General features: G+C 39.1%; 1 protein-coding gene across 1 annotated transcript in view; it reads right to left on the bottom strand.

Moving 5' to 3' along the window:
* LAMA2 (laminin subunit alpha 2) overlaps positions 1-19255 on the bottom strand; it is a 284721-nt gene that overhangs the window by 22001 nt on the left and 243465 nt on the right. Inside the window, exons 48-56 of the mRNA XM_086460446.1 lie at positions 18902-19061; positions 13431-13555; positions 11778-11940; positions 9542-9686; positions 7148-7286; positions 5843-5854; positions 3197-3317; positions 2030-2248; positions 584-732 (exon numbers count right to left, since the gene is read on the bottom strand). Of these exons, the coding sequence (XP_086316572.1) occupies positions 584-732; positions 2030-2248; positions 3197-3317; positions 5843-5854; positions 7148-7286; positions 9542-9686; positions 11778-11940; positions 13431-13555; positions 18902-19061 (1233 nt within the window). The remainder of the gene's footprint in view (positions 1-583; positions 733-2029; positions 2249-3196; positions 3318-5842; positions 5855-7147; positions 7287-9541; positions 9687-11777; positions 11941-13430; positions 13556-18901; positions 19062-19255) is intronic.

Below are 19255 nucleotides of genomic sequence, written 5' to 3' on the forward strand. Positions count from 1 at the left end.
TGAGAATACGCAAAGGAATTTAAGTGAATTCTGTTTAAAACAACATGGTCTGAGAAGTTCTGCAATGGCTTTCCAGCAATAAGAATGACTGCTGTTTATCTGGGACTGCGTGTCTTCATTGTTTTACTGTATTTAGTTGGGCACCACCATAACCCAATGTATATACTCTAGCACATGGCACCTCAAAAATGCTATAGGCTGCTGTGCTGTTTATATATTTTAAAAATGGTCTTTTTCTACATGTCTTGAAAATGTGGTTTACTGCACCACAGCAGTATTTCTCATCCAGGATTCAATTAATAAAATACATTTGCCAAGAATCAGAAGGTTAAAGATGACAATTCAGACAAATGCAGGTCTCTGGAGAAACAGGCTGTTAGCCTAGGAAAGTATGAAAACCCAGCTCTGCAGAATAATAAGCACTGTCAGAAACTAACTTCTAAAAATTTTTGGATAAGAATAGAAGTACACCAATTTCTTTGCCTCAGCAGAACTATTTACATGGATTGCTAAAGACATCGGTACATTCACTTTGTTGAATTAGTTGTGCTGTATGCCTGCAGCGCTTCTAGATATTCGTTACCCTTTAGCTCGTTCTATCCGGATGGAGTGTGCTCTGCCATCGTGAAACTCTCCAGCTTCTGGTTTGATGGTGATTCTGTGGGGATCCCGAATCCCAGTGGAGATATGCACTTCTAGTCGACCTCTGTTCAGGAACACTGCATAATAGGCCTGCAATGTATATGTAGGTATGAGAAGGTTAAGTTACATTTGGAAATAAATGATTTCACTTAGTTTTACATTAGTGTGTATGCTTGTTTTCTTACACTGCTTTTTAATTTGCTCACCGTAGACAAGATACTGTAGTTTCAGTTCTGCTGCTGCTCTGTTCAGTCTCTCTTGTATTTTTGTAATGAGGAACGGGTAAAATGAGGCCACGCTGGAAAGCCTCATCAAAAGATTTAACCCTCTGCATACCTATTTGCAGGGAAGGATGGAGACTTCTAAGCTACAATTCTGATTTTTGCTGTTACAAGGCCTAGTCTTAAACCCATCAAGCCCTGCACAGCATTGATCTCAGTGTGAGTTCTGTGTTTGGAGGGCTGGCAAAACACGCTGGTAGTTACTCTAGCAACCAATATCATGTTGTAGCAGATTTCAGGATCTAACCTTCAGTTACTATAGCGATGGGTGTCATGCTCACTTCTGTGACCTGAAGAGCTGGGAAATGAATTTAATGTCATGTGGGTGAGCTATTATAATGTGCTGTCTCTGGAGTGTGTTCCTCGAGGTCACCGAGAGCTCTCTACCAAAACAGGCAGGAAAGAGAATAATGAAATATCATTTCCCAGAAGTCCTGAACAAAATATTCTGTTTATCTCTGTTGTAGTGTGTCTGTCTGTGAGGTTTTTAATTAGTCAAGATTTGAATAATTTCTAATGGCAATCCCACTTTTACCAGTTAGTCACTTGGACTCTGCAGGTACTTCCTCTGAACAGACTGACTCTATCCTTTCCTTCAGAAAGGATTTATACTGCAGATTTCTGTTTCATGAGGGAGAAGGAGAGGTTGGAGCATTTTTTTATTTTTTTTTTTTGTCTCAGGGGAAACAGAATGATCCTCATTTATGTCTTTATGAACAGGAATGAGAGATGTTTCCAAGCATTAATAGTGCATAAGAAGTCCTCAGAACGAGTGAAGAACAGTATTCTCTAATATTTAGGTTTGATTAACAAACCAACATGGAAGCACCTATATGATAGAAAAAAGAAATCTGTTGTTGTTTAGCAACAAACAGTGAATGCCTTACTGTAAATCTTTAAGAGAAACAGTTACTCTAATGTAAAAAACCAATTCTGATCCTCTATAAGATTCTCCATCAGATAAAGGATAACATTAGAAATAATTTATTCCCAAGCACTGAATTTTAACCCAAGTATAAACATCTGACAGCATCTTGCATCAAAACAAGTGGAAGAGGTTCAATAGAATTCTGAGTTTTCTTTGTCTTTTGCAAAGTTCCTCGTACCTGTCCTGTCTGTCTGCGCTTTCTCCTCAGAGGGGCAGCTTTCTTTCCAGTGTGCCTGCGCTTTCTCCTGGGGGGGACAACTGTGCCACTTGTGCCAAACAAGATGATCCCAGACTCATTCTTAGTGCTGAAGGAAAGGTTGATTTCTGTGCCCATATCAAAGGAGACAGGCTGCAGTTCCACAAAACCTGGCTTGGGGAAGCTAACCGTATAAATGTTCTGTAGGAAGAAGAGGACAGGAAAGCGCATTAGTAGGATTAAAAGCAAGGATATGAACAAGCAGAAAGATTTCTTAACTAAATTAATAAACTCTATAAATATAACTAGTGTGAAGAGATGGAAAGTAATAATAAACACTAAGCAATTTACTTCTCAAAGTGTTATGCAAACACTAATTTACCTGTTTACATCATTAGAGTATTTCTGGAATCCCATCTTACAGGAAGGCAAAGTTTCAGTCTTATTTTGGTATATCCTCTTGGATTAAAAATAACTGCTCACAAGTGGTTTTTTATATGAATGTTTTCCATTGAGTTAATACAGTGGAATTTTGCTTTTAAATCAATACAATACATAACAGCCTATAATACAAACATAAACTACATTCTAGTGCCTTCCAGTTCAGTGGTAGCTCGTAGTACCAAGTGCTCTACAACTCCTGTCCTAAAGGTGGCTTTGTTTCAGTTACCCCAAAATACACTGTGATTGTCAAAGTGCTGCAGGTTTTCTGTAGTGAATGATTTTATAATAACAATTAAAAAAAAAAGTTTAAAACCTTGGATTTTATGTGCATCAAAGATCTTCAAGGTTTTTGCAATATTGTCAGTGCCTAATTCTATTCTCATTAATGTCAATAATTTCCATTTTAGTCATCTGAAACAAAGCCAGACCATTGCCAAGCATTTCAGAAAATTCTGGCCTTTAGGGACAGGGATATCACAACTGGCCAGGGATACTGTCCAAAAAGTCAGGATCTGGAAAACTGGTCTACTTGTTGATCAGAGTCATTTATATTTCTTTCTCTTAAATGTAACTGTTCTGATTTTCAGGTTAGATCCCTATGTGTGTCTGAATATGCCTTAAACATTTCATATGATATGCTATAAAATCAGAAACCAGAAAACATTTATACCCATTAAAACCAAAATACACGGAAGCCAGACTAACCTCCAGTGTGCATCCTTTGGTTAGACCAACAAAATCAGGACTACTCAATATATTATATGGTGTCCGTGAAATTTCAATCTCCTTGAGGCAACCTGTATATTTCTTTAAGTTCACTTCAGGCCTAAAAAAATTTAGAAGTACAATGTGTTTTCAAAAATAGAGTTTAGGGAGAACACAGTCAGCCAGGCACACACACATGCACTTTCAGATCCACAGATGCTTGATTTATTTTGGTTTTTTAAATACACACATACATCAAATACATCTTGCCTTCTACCACCTATCAGCAGATATCACACTCTGCCTTGTATCACTCAAAGGTGTAATAGGAGATTCATCTCATCTCAATTGACAACAGTCCTCTTTTCAGTTTTTTCTTACTTTCTTTCCTTTAGTGGGTTGTTTGGGGTGGTTTTTTTTTTTGGTAAAGGAGTGCTATCACCTTTGGTGTTTAAATGCAGTGAGCTATGAAATACGTAAGTAGTTGTTCCTCAGGCAAAGCAGGAAGATGCAAGCTAGGAAATCATAACAATGAGGAGAGACCTTAACTGAAAGACAGATGTTTCATTCGCCTTTTTGCATGCTAGATCCTAATGAAAGAGGAACTTTAGCAGCATAAAACATTTTGGATAAAGTCTTTGCCAAAGACTCAAAAAACCCTTTCATTTGATTTTTTTCATGTTTTAGGAATTCTTTATGTTCAGGTCAACTGACATTTGTTTTCTATGTATTTCGTATCCCCAGTATCTTTTCTATGAAAACTGCTGCTTATTCTCTTGTGACACAAAATACATTTGATTTCATCAGGCACTTAAAATAAACAGAATACTTGAGTGTGTTATAGAACCTAACTATCCATCCAAGACAGGAAAATATTGTAATAGAACTGCAAAATTCCATGGTTTGGCTCATTAGCTGGTTGACAGAAGAAATGAGAAAACCCTTGACAGTAACATCAAAAGCTAGCATGCTTGAATGCAAAAGTATGATTCCCCAGGCCTGGGAACACCAGAGTGAGACCATAACTGCTGGCAAGATCTGAACAAGGCTTGCAAGAAGAAAAGCCTTATAAAGTCACTTTGGAAAAAAAGTTGCCATTCATACCACAGAGAGTAAATCCAGAAAGAAAACCAGCACTGGTTAGTTCACTCACAATATTACCCATGAGTGTTTACTAGAGTATCTAAATAATATGAACAGCTCAAAGAAAGAAAAATGAATTTGGAAAATAATTAAAGAGCTAAAACTGTGAGGAGAGAAAAAAACCCAAACACTTCAGCTCCCTGGAAGGAAAGAAAAAATTTTAAAGAATACTAATTACAAAATAAACCAATTTTGCACAGATACTATTCAGCTGCGTGTTTTGGTACTGAAAGCCATTCTTTGCATTATAGCCATCCTAGCAAGCGCGGCGTATTCTCTGGCAAATTAGCATCTGCTACGTAAGTTAAAGTAAGCATCTGGTTTACAAAAAGAGACCATATTCTGCTTTATTTACAGTCATGTAGTTATCATCACCTTTCAGTTTTGATTTTTTATTTCCTAGCTCTTCCTCAGTTCCTTTATAGTCTCACCTTCCCAGCAGCAGAGCAGTTTTGCTATTTCATTGTCAGCAGTGCCCATAGTCTCCTGTCTTTGCCATCCAGAAACCACTCATTGCTCCTACCCCCTTCCTGTCCAGTTATAGACTGCCCTCATGCTGTTCTGCCACAAGCAGTTGCTGTTATCTTATAATTCCCAACCCATAGGAACTCTGCATCCTTGCAAACATTGAACACTTGCTTGGTGTTTTCTTAGGACTTCCTTTTTCCCTTATTCCCTTCCAAAACATACAAAACAAGGTCCAAGTTCATTCTGATCTTACATAAATTCTTGGCTTTTTTTTTTTTTTTCCTTTTTTTTTTTTTTTTTTGGCCAAAGTAGGATCAGTTCCAAGGAAACACAGCAAAGATTTCTGGAGCTTGGGAGGAAATAATCTTTCTCAGGATGGCAGTGGGGTGGGGGTGGAGGGTGGTGTGAAGTTGAAGTTGCATTTTTCTAATTCAAGCCAGGAATTCATCTGCAAAACTGAAGTTCAGTTCACATCTGAGCATATCAAAGCAAAAGTAACGGATGCAGAGAGTTGCAAACTGAAAACAAAGTTACAAATAGGTGACCTCCTCTATCCCCCCACCCCCCATCCTGTTCTTAAAACTCAGAAGTGGCAAATTTCACAAAAATCTGCACCTCGCTTTCATATCCCCCTCAGTAACTACTTCACTGCCATGGGGTGCAGCGTTTCTCGCCTGACCCGGGACTACATTGCTTTCACAGCCTGGAGGTCAGAACCAAGCTCGGCAATACAGCTTGCCGTAGCTTTGCTTCCGAGGCGTTCCAGTCTCATAAACAAAGCCAGCTGAAGTAAGCAGCTGTGTGAAGAAAATAAAAGTTGTGTGTGTAGGTGTGCGCACAGCGTGTAAGATGACAGTGTTAAGCACTTGGGAGCAGCTTTGCTTGTGGCAGCAGGAGCAACTCGCTGAATTAACAGCCTTAGCGTAACAGCTGGTATAAACACTGCCCACACGCTGCTTCTGCATTGCCGCCTGCGCTTTCAAGCTGCACTTACTAGACACATGCAAGTCATGCAAGTAATCTAATTATTTTTACCTTGCTTTCATACTAGTGTGGGAGAGAAAGAAGAAAAAAATCAAAATTACATTAATTGTAGGAAATGATACTTATTAGCAAGGTTCAAATATTTCACAATGAAGCAGATATACATCATTTACAAACAACACATAATAGTGAGAGTCTATATACACTATCAGGCTATAATAATTAACAGGGTCACTCTGCAAACAGCTACCTTAAAACGTAGTATCTCAGAGCTTTTATAATTTGTTGCTATACTTGGTGGTGAGTAAAAGCAAACCATGTAAAAGAATTTGGCAGAACTGACACAACCTGATAATTACAAAGTCACGGGTACCTAAGCATCTATTGTTTGCAGTAGCTCAGCTTTGCCCTAATCCCCCTTTCACTACTTTTGATTCTAATTTACCACAACGTTCATCTTGCCCTTGTGACTGATGAATCATAGCTGTAGACAAAATGGTTACCACAGGTCCAAGTAGCTATGGTACACTGATTTTCTAAGCAACCACAAAGGATTTGCTGGAAGATAATTGCTCTAGACATTTTGTTACGCACTGGTGTAATTTCACAATTACAAAATATAGTGTTATATTTCATGAGTAAAATAGATCTTAGATCTTTTTATTGTCGGGTGATTTGACATCAGAGATCAGTTATTAACCTAATAAATTAACAAATACATCAATTCTTTTAGTTGCAGAACATCCTGTGGACTAATCACAACAGTTCCTTGTGCACAAGACCACTTCAAGGCTGTCATTAAGCTATGTAGCTAAAGCTGACAAAGATTAATGGGTTTGTTTCTGTGTTGCTCATCTGTTCATTGTATCACAGAATTGTCTTGTTCTTGTCACTGCAAAACTGCTGAATATTCATTTAAACCCTAAGTAAATTTTTTGCTCTATTTAAAACCACGTAATACAGGCACTAAATCCAAGTATCTGCTACCCCATTTCTTCAGTTTATTAAATCTTAAGTTAAAATTTATCTATAATATTATGCAATATTTTAAAAATAAATACCGGGAACTTTTTTTGTGTACATTCAGGATCAGGCTTCTGGAGGGAAAATGTCGCCATATTTCATTCTACTTTAAATATATTTTCATTGCATTTCTGTAATGTGAGCTCTGTGAAATACATTGAAATACACAACATATGCAAATAAAGCATTGGTCTGCTGTGGCAATATAGGGTACACTGGGAACTCAACACTCACTTACTGCAAGTGAACTTGAGAAATAACGACAGGGAGTAAGATTACACAGCATTTACATCCCCTTACCAGAGGTAAAGAAATTGGTTTGAGCCACATTACCTTAGATTTCTCAGGGTTGGCAATCCCCCAAAATATATTTTCTCATGCCCTTTTAAGTTGAGCCCGAAGTGGCTGCCTGTAGAAGTTGTTGCTATGGTCTCTTCTTCATTGGTGTCTATGTCTACAATTGAAATGTTGGCTGGAAGAGAATTGAGATCAGTTTCAAAATATCAGACATGAACAATGATGTCAATGTAAGAACCTAATAGAGACATATTTGGAGGGTTAGCAGGTGAGGGGAGAGGCAAGGAGTGTTGTGTTTTGCAATTAAAGGCACTGGATTTCCAAATTGTCAATTATGGGCAGGGGAAGAGACCTGCACTTTCCTGTTTCCATAACAACCTGAAACTCTACAGCAATTCTGTATGCTTTATTTTTATATATTCTCTAAACCTGTTTCAATTTGGTGTGATCTTTGTGTCAATGCAATTTGGAGCTAACACTTCAGGACACAGTCAAGATAGAAGAGATCATTTTACATTTAATTTGTGATTTCAGTCCAAAGGTTGTCACTTGAGCAGAGTATTTTAGTGTAAAAGTTTATTAAGCATTGCTATTATGTGCCTTAGAGACTGGTGATCAGTCCCTCTAAACTATTTTCAAACCCAAAGCAGTCAGTTACTGTCATGTCTAATCCCAGTCTGAAGCCAGTGATACACTACATACAACCATTCTATTTAAATGATTTTTCCATGTATATTTTTAATGTGTGGATTAATACAAAATATAAAGTTCAGTGAGAGAGACAAGACACAGTGAAAACTGCTGAGCAGCTCCCAAGGAAGAAGGGGATATTCTACCATCCGGTAGGTGGGTCCTTCTGTCTGTCCGTCTGTCCTTCCTTCCTCCCTCCCTTCCTTTTCTCTCTTCAGACAGTTAAATGTAAGAGATTGCTTATAAGCTACAATCCCTGCCCCAGCCCACTCCCGCATCTACATACCTAAGGAATGAACTGAGTCTTTATTTTAACTAAAAAAGTGACCAGGCTGATTTCTGATTAAAGATATAGAGTGAGTTTGGAGATGAAAGACTTGTCAACCTTTTAGGAGTTTTCAAAGGGAGGACTGGCTAGAAGAGGCAATGTATAATCCATGGAGAGGAAGGAAGAGGAAGAGTCTTCTCTGATAGAAGCTCTCCTCACAGGTGAGTCTCTTATAGCAGCAGCTGACTAAATAAATGCCTTAAAAGAGAGAAGGAATGTGCAAAACCTGAAACCAAACTACCATTTTCAGGAGTCAAAGAGAACTGAATGGGAGATACACTTTCCTGCTGTACCTTACCCTAAATAGATTAATTTTCCTTTCATTTCTATACCTTTATCTTCTTTATAAACACATGATTTGTTTGAATGGTATTAATAACAATTACGTGACATTGTATTTTATTTTAATACCTGCTGAGTTAAGTATAAACTAAGATAAACTGGCTAGCAACAAGGCATTCCTCCTCTAAAGGTGCAGCAAATCTACAGGTGACAGCTGTGAGTTAATTTGGCCAGCATCCCAGCTCCAAAGTCTACTTCAGCCAAATGACAGGAAAGCGGGTCTGTGTTTGAGATGCAAAGGTCAGGTAGAAAGCTGGCACTGCAGCAGGCACAGGAGGAGGAGTGTGTTCAGGGGCTCATGGTGACCCTGAAGATTCAGACTGCACTAAGACTTCAGGATAGAAAGGGACAGAGAATGTCACAGATGATGCCATAAATAAAATTAATTTGGCACAGGTAAGATTCTACCTGTCCTATAACTAGATTAAAAATAAACAAAAAAAGGGGTTTGCCAGCATGACAGCCACCATTCTTTGCGATTTTATCAAATGACACCACTTCACATTTTGCATCAGTAATAGGTTAAAGAATTAATAGCACTTCTGAAGATGTTCCCAGTTGTTTCCATGCAGATTCAAATCATGACACACTGACATCAGGGAATATAAAACAATTGTTGTGTTTGTCTACTGAGATACTATACTAGCAATACTGAAGATACTGCTTTTTTAAGCTCTTCGGGATGTACTGAGCATGAGAGGACTGTACAGCATGAAAGCTGTTGCTGTCCTAACAAAAATTGCACGTGTTTTATGATTTTGAACAACATCAGGGAACTAGTGAAAAAGCTTCTTTTTTCCCCTCTCAGAAACACTTAAGAACGTAATTTATGCAACTGTAAAGCAGAATTATGCCTGAAAATTAAGCTACCTGTACATAAAAGGCCTGTTTGACAATGCAATCACTCACATACAACTCAACATACATGTAATCTAAGCAAAAGAAATTGCTAAATCACTAGAACTTTATAATTCCTACAATTTTGCACAACACCTTCCCTATGATTAGATGGTTAGCTGTACTGCACAGGTAACTGGGAAAGTCATGGTGTTGACACCATAGGAACTCACCTTGCTTTTGAATTCTGGACAGGGTGAAAGATTTCCATTTGCCATCGTTATGATTTTGCTTGCTGATAACAGAAGCTGTACCTGAACCCAGATCATAGCTGACTTTTATATGCCCATCACTGAGTTCTACACTCATGAAATCCTTCTGTTAATGAAAATTATTAGATACACAAATTATGATTGTTGTTCATTTTGGTAAGAGGCATATGACATTAAATAAACACTTTCTTTTCCTGGGTGAAACAGACAAATTTTTTCAAGCTCTTAAAACAAACAAAAAAAATCTACTTAGGCATTTACTGCCCAGGACTGGAACATACGAAAGCCTGCTGCCAAGAAGTTCTTGTTTCCCCTTGTCTTCTTTGGATTCCTCACTTAGTTGGAATTTTGCTAATGACTTAGCTGGAGTTTTGATGGGATGTCTGTACTTTTATTTTCTTAGATTGAAGACAGAAATACACATTATAATTACCTGAAACTAATACTCAGCTTTGAGTATACGTCTGTACTACAGTTAGTGCGTTTACTACATAGCTCAGCTAGATTTAAACTTGCAAGGCAGAAAACAAGCATAGTAAAGATGGTAAAATGGGCTTGTTTTTTCCAGGGTTTCCAGAGATCAATCTGTACTGGTGAAGCAACAGAGAGCTATGAACTGTTATTCTCATCAACCACTGACACCAGTATCTAAGCAGTAACTGCAGATGGCTGACTAGTGTAAGGGTATATGCTGCAGTACATACAGAAAAAGAGCTGGCAGGATCCAAAGAGCAAAACAAATAGCCAGGGAACTAGATAGCATGAAAGGCATTGAGTAAGTAATGGTGGAACTATGACCCAGGACATGAATGAACCAGAGAAATTTTAATTATCATTTTGCTCATGGCCAGTTCCACCTGTGTTCAGACCTAAGGAGAATGAAAATACTTTACCATGTGCTGAATACTCATGCAAACCTGTGAAACCTGTGATAATAATGTTATGTATGTGACCACAAACTTATGTTAAGAAGAAAAGAGTAAAATTTAACAGACTCAGTATTCTAGATGCTTATGCATCTCTATCCATGTGTCACAAGAAAGAGCATCTTCAAATTTTTTATACAGTGGGAAAATATCTTAAGAGACAAATTCTATCAGGGACCAGTTGCCTCCCAGCTCCCAGTGTTTTTCAGAAGTTCAAGTAAATAATTCTTTCTAGAAAACTACATAAATTAATAATAATTGTACAAAATCATTATACAAAATAATCTAAAATAATTACACTAATTATACTTTCAACATTCAATTATAAAAGTTAATCAGAAAAACTACATAAGTACTTCGTTATCATAATAAAATGTTATCTCTTACTATAGGAGCACCCTCCTCCTTGATAATTCTAGCAATTCTGATAATTTTTCCCAAAATACAGGAATCTGAAATAAGATTGATTTACACGAACACACTTTTTGTAAAATAGTGAGTGCTCAGTAATTCTTCAAGACATCCTTGAGAACTGCTGTACATAATTTCTGGCCTATATGAAAAAGCTAAGGAAAGGACTCTGTTCCCAGTCAGGCATGCAAATCAATCTGGATCAGAGATGCTGAAGCTGAGTTCTTCCTGATTCCTGTGAGGATCTAGCCAGATGTCTTTCTAAATAACTTCTCCCTGTTATCCACACACATTTGATAGTGTGTGTCTGAAATAAAAACCTTGAACAGCTTTGTAACTAATGTTTCTACTCTCTTTTAGCTGTAGAAATCACCTTTTGTAGACTTTGTAAAAACATCATCACCATCACATCCTGTTTGTTGCACCATTCAGTTCCCCTTTACTGACACATTAAACACAAACTTCTTTATATCAGTAGGACTTCTATCTCAGACTTGTCTCTTCCCATATTCTCTCTGCCCTCACACTACAATATTTTAAACTATAAATGTACAACCACAACTGTCAATGTTTGCACAGGTAAACATTTGGGATAAATGAAAATTAAGTAATAATTTCAGAAAAGCTGGAATTCCCCTCAGACTAACATAATGCTCCCCAGTCAGTAAACACTAGGTAGTCAACTTCCACACTATATCATTGTCCTCACTTGGACAGCAGTGAAGCATCGTATCAGGCAACATCATACCAGGACAGTGCTACATTAAATTACTATTTGTTTTCATAATATGATGAATTCAGCCACTGTAAAGGTGGCAAGAAACCTGTAAGGAGCGTGGAGGTTATCTGGTTGTTCTTACCAAGTCATCAGTAGCAAGATACATCAGCAGGGCATTTGATGAGAAAGTCCTGAATTTGAACATGACTGTGGAAATATTGGGATTCCAGCGGATCGGGCGGCTCACCATGGCGTAGCTGTCGCCGTCAAACTGGACCGTCCCTTCACTGTCCGCCACCTGTGGGCTGAAAAGGGGAAATTCCAACCACTTTCCTTTGCCGTGTGAGATTAAAACAAAAAGAAGTGGGGGACTAGGTGAGTATGGGGACACCTCTTGGGAGTATTCCTGAACTTGGTTTAATTTCATATCAAACCTCTGTTCTGACAAGTGAAGCTGTAAGGTCAGCTCACTGGCTGTCCAACACAAAAGCACATCTGGGAAGAAGACGGAAGAGGTCTATGTCACATATATGTCTCACAGTCTGTAATGACTCATTTTGCAATCCTTAATGTAAAATAGCATTATGTACTCTTTCATCTGGTAACAAATCTTGGGGTTGTTATTGTTAGTCATCTTGCAACTTCTGGAGGGTCCCAGACTGAAACCCCTGGAAACTGTGATTCTCTGTTTACCCACAAATTACAAACATTGCAAGAGCAGAAGCATCAGTCCCTCCGCAGTTTTTGGCATTCCTGTCATTATAAAACAGAAAAGATCAGGCCTTGAGTTTTTTGATACGATTTTTATGACAGATTCTTTGTCCATTTCTGTCACACAGACCTATCACACAGGTCAGATAGCAGCAAGACAGCATTTTTTTGGTTTTATCACAAACAGAATTGAACATGAACAAGGGACCTACATGTGAAACATTGGTCAGGAACATGTTTCCCATTTATCTTGGCACACACACAAAGATTTTGAATGCAGTCCTCTCACCTTCCATAGCTGCATTTAACAGTTAAGTTTCTGCAATTAGATTTTGCAGGAGAATAGGGCTCTTGCTGGTACTGGAACAATGGGTTAAGGTAAAAGGGAGATTTTTAATACAGTTTTCCTCAAATCTAGTATTCTTTTTTTAAATCTCCCTCTCACCCACCCCCACTCCAAGGAAGCAGATCTACACTATCACTAATGAATGAGAAAATTAAATTTAGGCAGAGACGCACATAAAGGTTTACGCATTCCCATTAGGACTTGCTTGGAACTGAAATGAATATATCCATCATCATAGTCCTTAAATTTCTACCTAAGTGTCAAGCCATTCTTTTTTGAGAACGGAGACAGCTTTCTCTTGTGGAGGTCTCTGCTCACTACACTGGGAAAGCCACCTTGAGGCACCTGACTCTGCCCCACGCTGTGTAAGAGGTGCAGGCACCCACACCACAGCTGTGCATGAGCCCGACTCAGCTCCAATGTGGATGTCACCTTCTCTCATGTCTTGACTAATCCTTGTTACAGGTTAGCAGGAGTCTCTTCATCACAGCACTGCTACATCATCTTAATTCTGTTAAGACACCAACCACATTTATGACCCAGATCGGGTGCTTCCCCTCGAGGCATAATTGCAACCTAACTTCATATTTTCTGCAACTTTCAGTGTTGCATACAGATCACAGCTGTCTACCGGAACTTGATGGCTGCTGTGGAAATTCCTGCTGCTTCGCACAGAATGCAGTGTCACCACGGACAAGTTCCCATAGGAGCATAAGAAACAGCCAGTGCTTTACCTACCTGACAGCACATCCTTTGCAGTCACCTTCGATATCCCTGAAATTCCATAGTCCTATGGGCTTGCTGTCCAGAAAGGTTTCACCCATGCAGCCAGTGAAGGTGGTGACTCTTACAGCATCTGACTTCTGCAACAGAAAACACAAACCTCATTAGAATTAAATTTGAAGTGATCTACTGTGTCTGAAAGCATAACTGGTATGAAAATCACAAATACCAGAAGATGCCTCTTATAATTTTAAATATGAAGAGTAACACCTAATCTGAGAAGGCCTCCTATAGAACAACTGATCAGTGAAAATGTGAGCTAAACTTCCTATCAGAATGGAGAAGCCTGTTTATATTTAAGACTCTGGGGAAGGCCTAGGCAGAACGGTTCCTGGTGAACGAGGTGCTGCCCTAGCTTCCACATCACCATCAGCTTTCCTGGCTATTCAGAGAGCTGCCCACTCACACTTGTTCAAGGTCTATCCGGGTTTTTGTTTAAGACTTCATAGAAAGGACTATGTGGAGTCTTGCCGACAATACAATAAGCAAAGTTTCTACTGTACTTGATGCTCAAAAGCCTGGAAACTGAGCAGATTGTCCAAGCTAAAAGACCATCCGTGTACTCAACTGACTACACCTGTAAAGTTCATGCTGAATTTTGGATGCAGAAAAAAGTGCAGATGGCAAAGCAACTGAAACTCATATCCCATCAAAACTCATTAAGCTAAGGTCATGCACATGGAGTAAGGTTCATTAGATCATAACATGGTACTATGATCAAGGTAGTAATATTTGAGAGTACACAGAGTACTCAGCTCAAAATTATCCTTCTAAAAATACCTAGTTTCATTTAAATTTCACTTCATCAATATGAGCTGATTGAAAACCTATATACTTAGCTATTTGAGATAGAGAAGCACCTGCTGTTTTCCATACAGCAATTAGAAATATTAAGATCTTGCCAGAGAATATGGAGAAATGCAACTTGAAAATATTCAAGGAAAAGTATGACTCAAAAGACTTAATGTGCTAGTGATATTTCCCAGGGTAATTAGGAAGGTTTTAATTAGCAACAAGTATAAACTTAATGTCACTTCTGAGAAATTCATAACATCTAAGTATCACAGTCTTCTACTCAAGTCAGATGAAAGATGTTTTTAAAAATTGAAAATGAGCCTTCTTTTTGAATACACTGCAAAGATGCATGCAAAAAGGGATGTGGACAAAACTCCACAAGAAATCTAAAGCACTCCAAAATGTAATAACATGAAAAAGCAGATTTCTGAGACAAAAATTTAAAAAGTATCAGTGACCTTGATAGATGTCCAAAGAGCTTCATAGTTTTAGAAAAGAGTCTCAGTTAAGGTCTTCATTTCATGAGCCTGACAACTGTACCACATGATGACAAAAATTCCCCCAAAATAAAGTTGTTATTTATCTTTTAATTCACAGTCTGAGTCTGAACAGAACAAATCTGGTAGTATTTAAAACCCTGAACCAGCTGTATCAATCTTATAATACACTATATTCCTACCTCTGCCCTTTTCTTTATTTACTTGGAGGAGAAAAAAAAAAGTAAATCAGGAGAACTCTTATTGAGGTTGAAAACAGGCATTAGACTTTTTCAGCATCCATAATTCCTTCTCCAGTTCAGCATTGCACCTCATACTTGACCCTGTAACTATTTTACATGCAGAATTGTGCTCACTACCCACCTCGGCCTCACTCTATCTAATTAAAGGAAAAAAGAAAAGCATTCAGGAAAGGGTTCAGATTTAAACATTAGTGTGTTCCAGGTCCTTTTGTTCACCCTGAAACATCACGAGCCCTTGAACCCTATTCCCTCTAGAGATTCTGCTAAATCTCTAACTTTTTCCTAATACACACTTCATGAAGCTTCATTAAGTAGTTCTCCTTGACCAAGTACTGTTAAAATTCTTTTAGTATTTAAATATTTAAGAAATACCCAAATAAATGCTACTAATAATAAGCATGAAGTAAAAGCAGTAGAAAACGTGGGCCCCCTCCGGAAAGAAACGGAAGACCTGGTTACCTGGGATATGGAGAAGGCTGAGGTACTCAATGACTTTTTTGCCTCAGTCTTCACCAGCAAGTGCTCCAGCCACATCACCCAAGTGACAGAAGGCAGGGACTGGCAGAAAGAAGAACTGCCCATTGTAGAAGATCGGGTTCAAGACCATCTAAGGAACCTGAAGGTGCACAACTCCATGGAACCTGGTGAGATGCATCCACAGGTCCTACAAGAACTGGCAGATGAAATGGCTAAGCCATTATCTGTCATATTTGAGAAGTTGTGTTAGTTCGGCAAAGTTCCCACTGACTAGAAAATCGGAAACATAACCACCATTTTTAAAAAAGGGAAAAAAGGAAGACCTGGGGAACTACAGGCCAGCCAGTCTCACTTCTGTGTCTGGCAAGATCAGGGAGTGGATCCTCCTGCTAGGCCACATGGAATGTATGGAGGTGACTAATCATAGCCAACAGGGCTTCACTAAGGGCAAATTGTGCCTGACAAATTTGGTGGCCTTCTACAATGGGGTTACAGCATTGGTGGATGAGGGAAGAGCTTCTGATGTCATCTACCTGGACTTGTGCAAAGCATTTGACACTGTCCCGAATGACATTCTTGTCTCTAAATGGGAGAGACACAGATCTGATGGATGGACCACTCAGTGGATAAGGAATTGGCTGGATAGTTGCACTCAAAGAGCTACGGTCAACAGCTCGATGTCCGAGTGGAGACCAGTGATGAGTGGTGTTCCTCAGGGGTTGGCATTGGGATTGGTGCTATTTAGCATCTTTGCTGGCAATGTGGACAGCGGGATTGAGTGCACCCTCAGCAAGTTTGACGATGACACCAAGCTGTGTGGTGCAGTTCACAAACTGGAGGGAAGAAATGACATCCAGACAGACCTTGAGAGGCCTCAGAGGTGGGCCTGTGCATACCTCATAAAGTTCAAGAAGGCCAAGTGCAATGTCTTGCACCTGGGTCGGGGCAATCCCAAGCACAGATACAGGCTAGGCCATGAGTGGATCGAGAGCAGCCCTGCGGAGAAGGACTTGGGGGTGCTGGTGGATGAAAAACTGAGTAAGAGCCACCAGTGTGTGCTTGCAGCCCAGAAGTCCAATCACATCCCCAGCTACATCAAGATAGTGTGGCCAACAGGTTGAGGGAGGTGATTTTCTCACTCTAGCCTGCTCTGGTGAGACCCCACCTGTAGTACTGTGTTCAGCTCTGGGGCCCCAGCATAAGAAAGACCTGGACCTGCTTAAGCAGGCCTGGAGGAGGGCCATGAAGATGATCACGGGGCTGGAGCACCTCCCCTGTGAGGGCAGGCTGAGAGAGTTGGGGTTGTTCAGCCTGGAGAAGAGGAAATTCTGGGGAGATCTTATAGTGACCTTCCAGTACTTCAGGGGGGCCTACAGGAAAGATGGGGAGGGACTCTTGATCAGGGAGTGCAGTGATAGGAAAAGGTGTAACAGTTTCAAACTGAAAGAGGGGACATTTAGATTAGATCTTAGAAAGAAATTCTTCACTGTGAGGGTGGTGACACACTGGCACAGATTGTTCAGAGAAGCTGCGGCTGCCCCCCTCCCTGGCAGTGTTCAAGGCCAGGTTGGATGGGGCTTTGAGTGACCTGCTCTAGTGGGAGGTGTCCCTGCCCATGGCAGGGGAGTTGGAACTAGATGATCTTTAAGGTCCCTACCCAAACCATTCTATGATTCTATGCTATAATATTAAATATTTTAGAATTCAAACTATTTTTTCCTCTAAAAGTGCAATTTGAGTGAGATGAACATTTGTTAGGAGTGGTGATATCTTACTGAAGTGGTAGGTACCAGCTCTGGGGCCTGGTTACTCAAATGGTACATATGATCTCTGTTTAAATCCTTTGCCTCACTTTTTCTCCCATCAAACTGTAATACTAAGAGCTCTTTATTTAACAACAAAGTATTTATAACACTTAAACCTAGAGGTGGCATCAAGTAGAACATACATTTTTATTAGTTTAATGTGACAGCTTTGCTGCAGAAATTAGGTCTAGGCACAAGACTACTTTATGCTGTGGCACAGAATAGCTGTTGCTGAATTTCTTTATCATCTTTGATTCTTTGGATTCTTAATGTAAACACAAGAACTTTTTTCAAAGTTGTTCATGTGAAAAGTCTGGTCTGAGAGGTTTGATGTTCTAGAGCTGTGCAAATATAAATAGTATTACTATGTTTCAGTACCTGCCCTACTTGTCTTCTGATAATTCAAAAGTGAAATCTAAAATAAAATTAAAATAAGTTTTGGGTTTATGTTGGCATTTGAGGTTGAACTTCTATGACTCCTTTGGGGGATTGCCCAAAGACAAGTGAAAAACCAACTGACTGTGCATTTTCTAGGGTCTCAAGTGAGACAATGAAATTTAAATATTGCATAAATCAGACTCCAAGTGCTTTTCTAAATGTGGAATGATGAAATCATTCATTTAATCATAATTCTGGCACTTATGACTGTTACCTGAGCCAGTCTGTCTTCCCAAGTCTGCAGTCAGACTCTGACAGCCAAGCATTTTAGTGAGGTGGGCAGGCACATAGACGCCCTATAGCCTGTATGGACTGGTGTGTTTTTGCCTTGGACATTGTACCTACACAGCACTACAAGCACTAAATAGCCCTGATTCAGCTGAGTGGAGTGCTTATTCCACTGAGTTATTATGGCAAGGAAAAAACAGGACATATGCCAATGCAATTAAATTTGCTACTGGTGAAAACAACAGTAGAAAATAAAATTTATCTGACGTAGCAAAAAATCAAAGAATGAAAGAAAGCTGAGAAGTAAATTAGGTGTGGGAGATAAAGCACATCTCCCCCATTTATTTCCATTCCCTTTGAAAAAGCGGACCAAAGGCAGAGTACAGAAAGCCAATGAGGCCATTCTGGTTTTGTAAGGGTCACTAATCTCTGCAGTCCAGAGTCACTTTTAGCAACTGATGATTCATTAATTTTAGAAATATGTTTCGAGGGTTCTTGTTTAGGGCTAACAGAAGAAAGCAAACACCTTTAGTTGCCTCTAGATAGAAAGCTGGAAGGTAGAAAGCAAACCAGAGCCTCTGTTTAAGGCTGTAAGAACATAGAAAAAGGTGACAGAAAGGCTGGTTTTTTCTAATATGTAATTCTCCAAGAAATTTTTCAATTTACTTTCTTGCCTATTTCCCATATGAAATAAAATTACATAAAAGCTACACCAGGCTTCCGATTAGAAGTTAACAGCATGGGCAGAGAAACTTCAGGTCTGTGAACCTACATGTCTAGGCAAATCTCAATAACCTTTCAAGAGAGCAGGTGTACTATTTGCTACTAAAGAACCTACCACAATGATGCCAGCATATTAAAAGTTACTATTTCTACCGTAAGCAATAACGAAAATTGTCCACATAAACAGCCAGATAATACACTAGCACCAGACAAGACATTACCTTTATTTTTTCAGTTAATCCACCAACAAACAGCATGGCATTAGCATCTACATCCAGAATGGTATATCCAGGTGGAGAGACAGCACTGAATGTGGCTGGCACAATGCTGGCTTTAGGACCATCCAGAGCTCGCACTGATATTGTGCCATTTTTCCCAGTCCTAGAGATTTTAACAAAATAATTTAAGCATACAGAGTCAGTAGTTAAACCAAACATAGCAAAAGTCTATTTTAGATGGCATCTTTTAATAGAGGCATATATTGCTGATATGATAATGTTCCATTTTCATACAAACGAATAGACTCATGCCTGTGTAATTTAAAGACATGATCACAGAAACAGATTTTTTTCTCA

The sequence above is a fragment of the Leptosomus discolor genome, chromosome 2 (genome assembly GCF_034619465.1).
Source record: "Leptosomus discolor isolate bLepDis1 chromosome 2, bLepDis1.hap2, whole genome shotgun sequence".
Taxonomy (NCBI): Eukaryota; Metazoa; Chordata; class Aves; order Leptosomiformes; family Leptosomidae; genus Leptosomus; species Leptosomus discolor.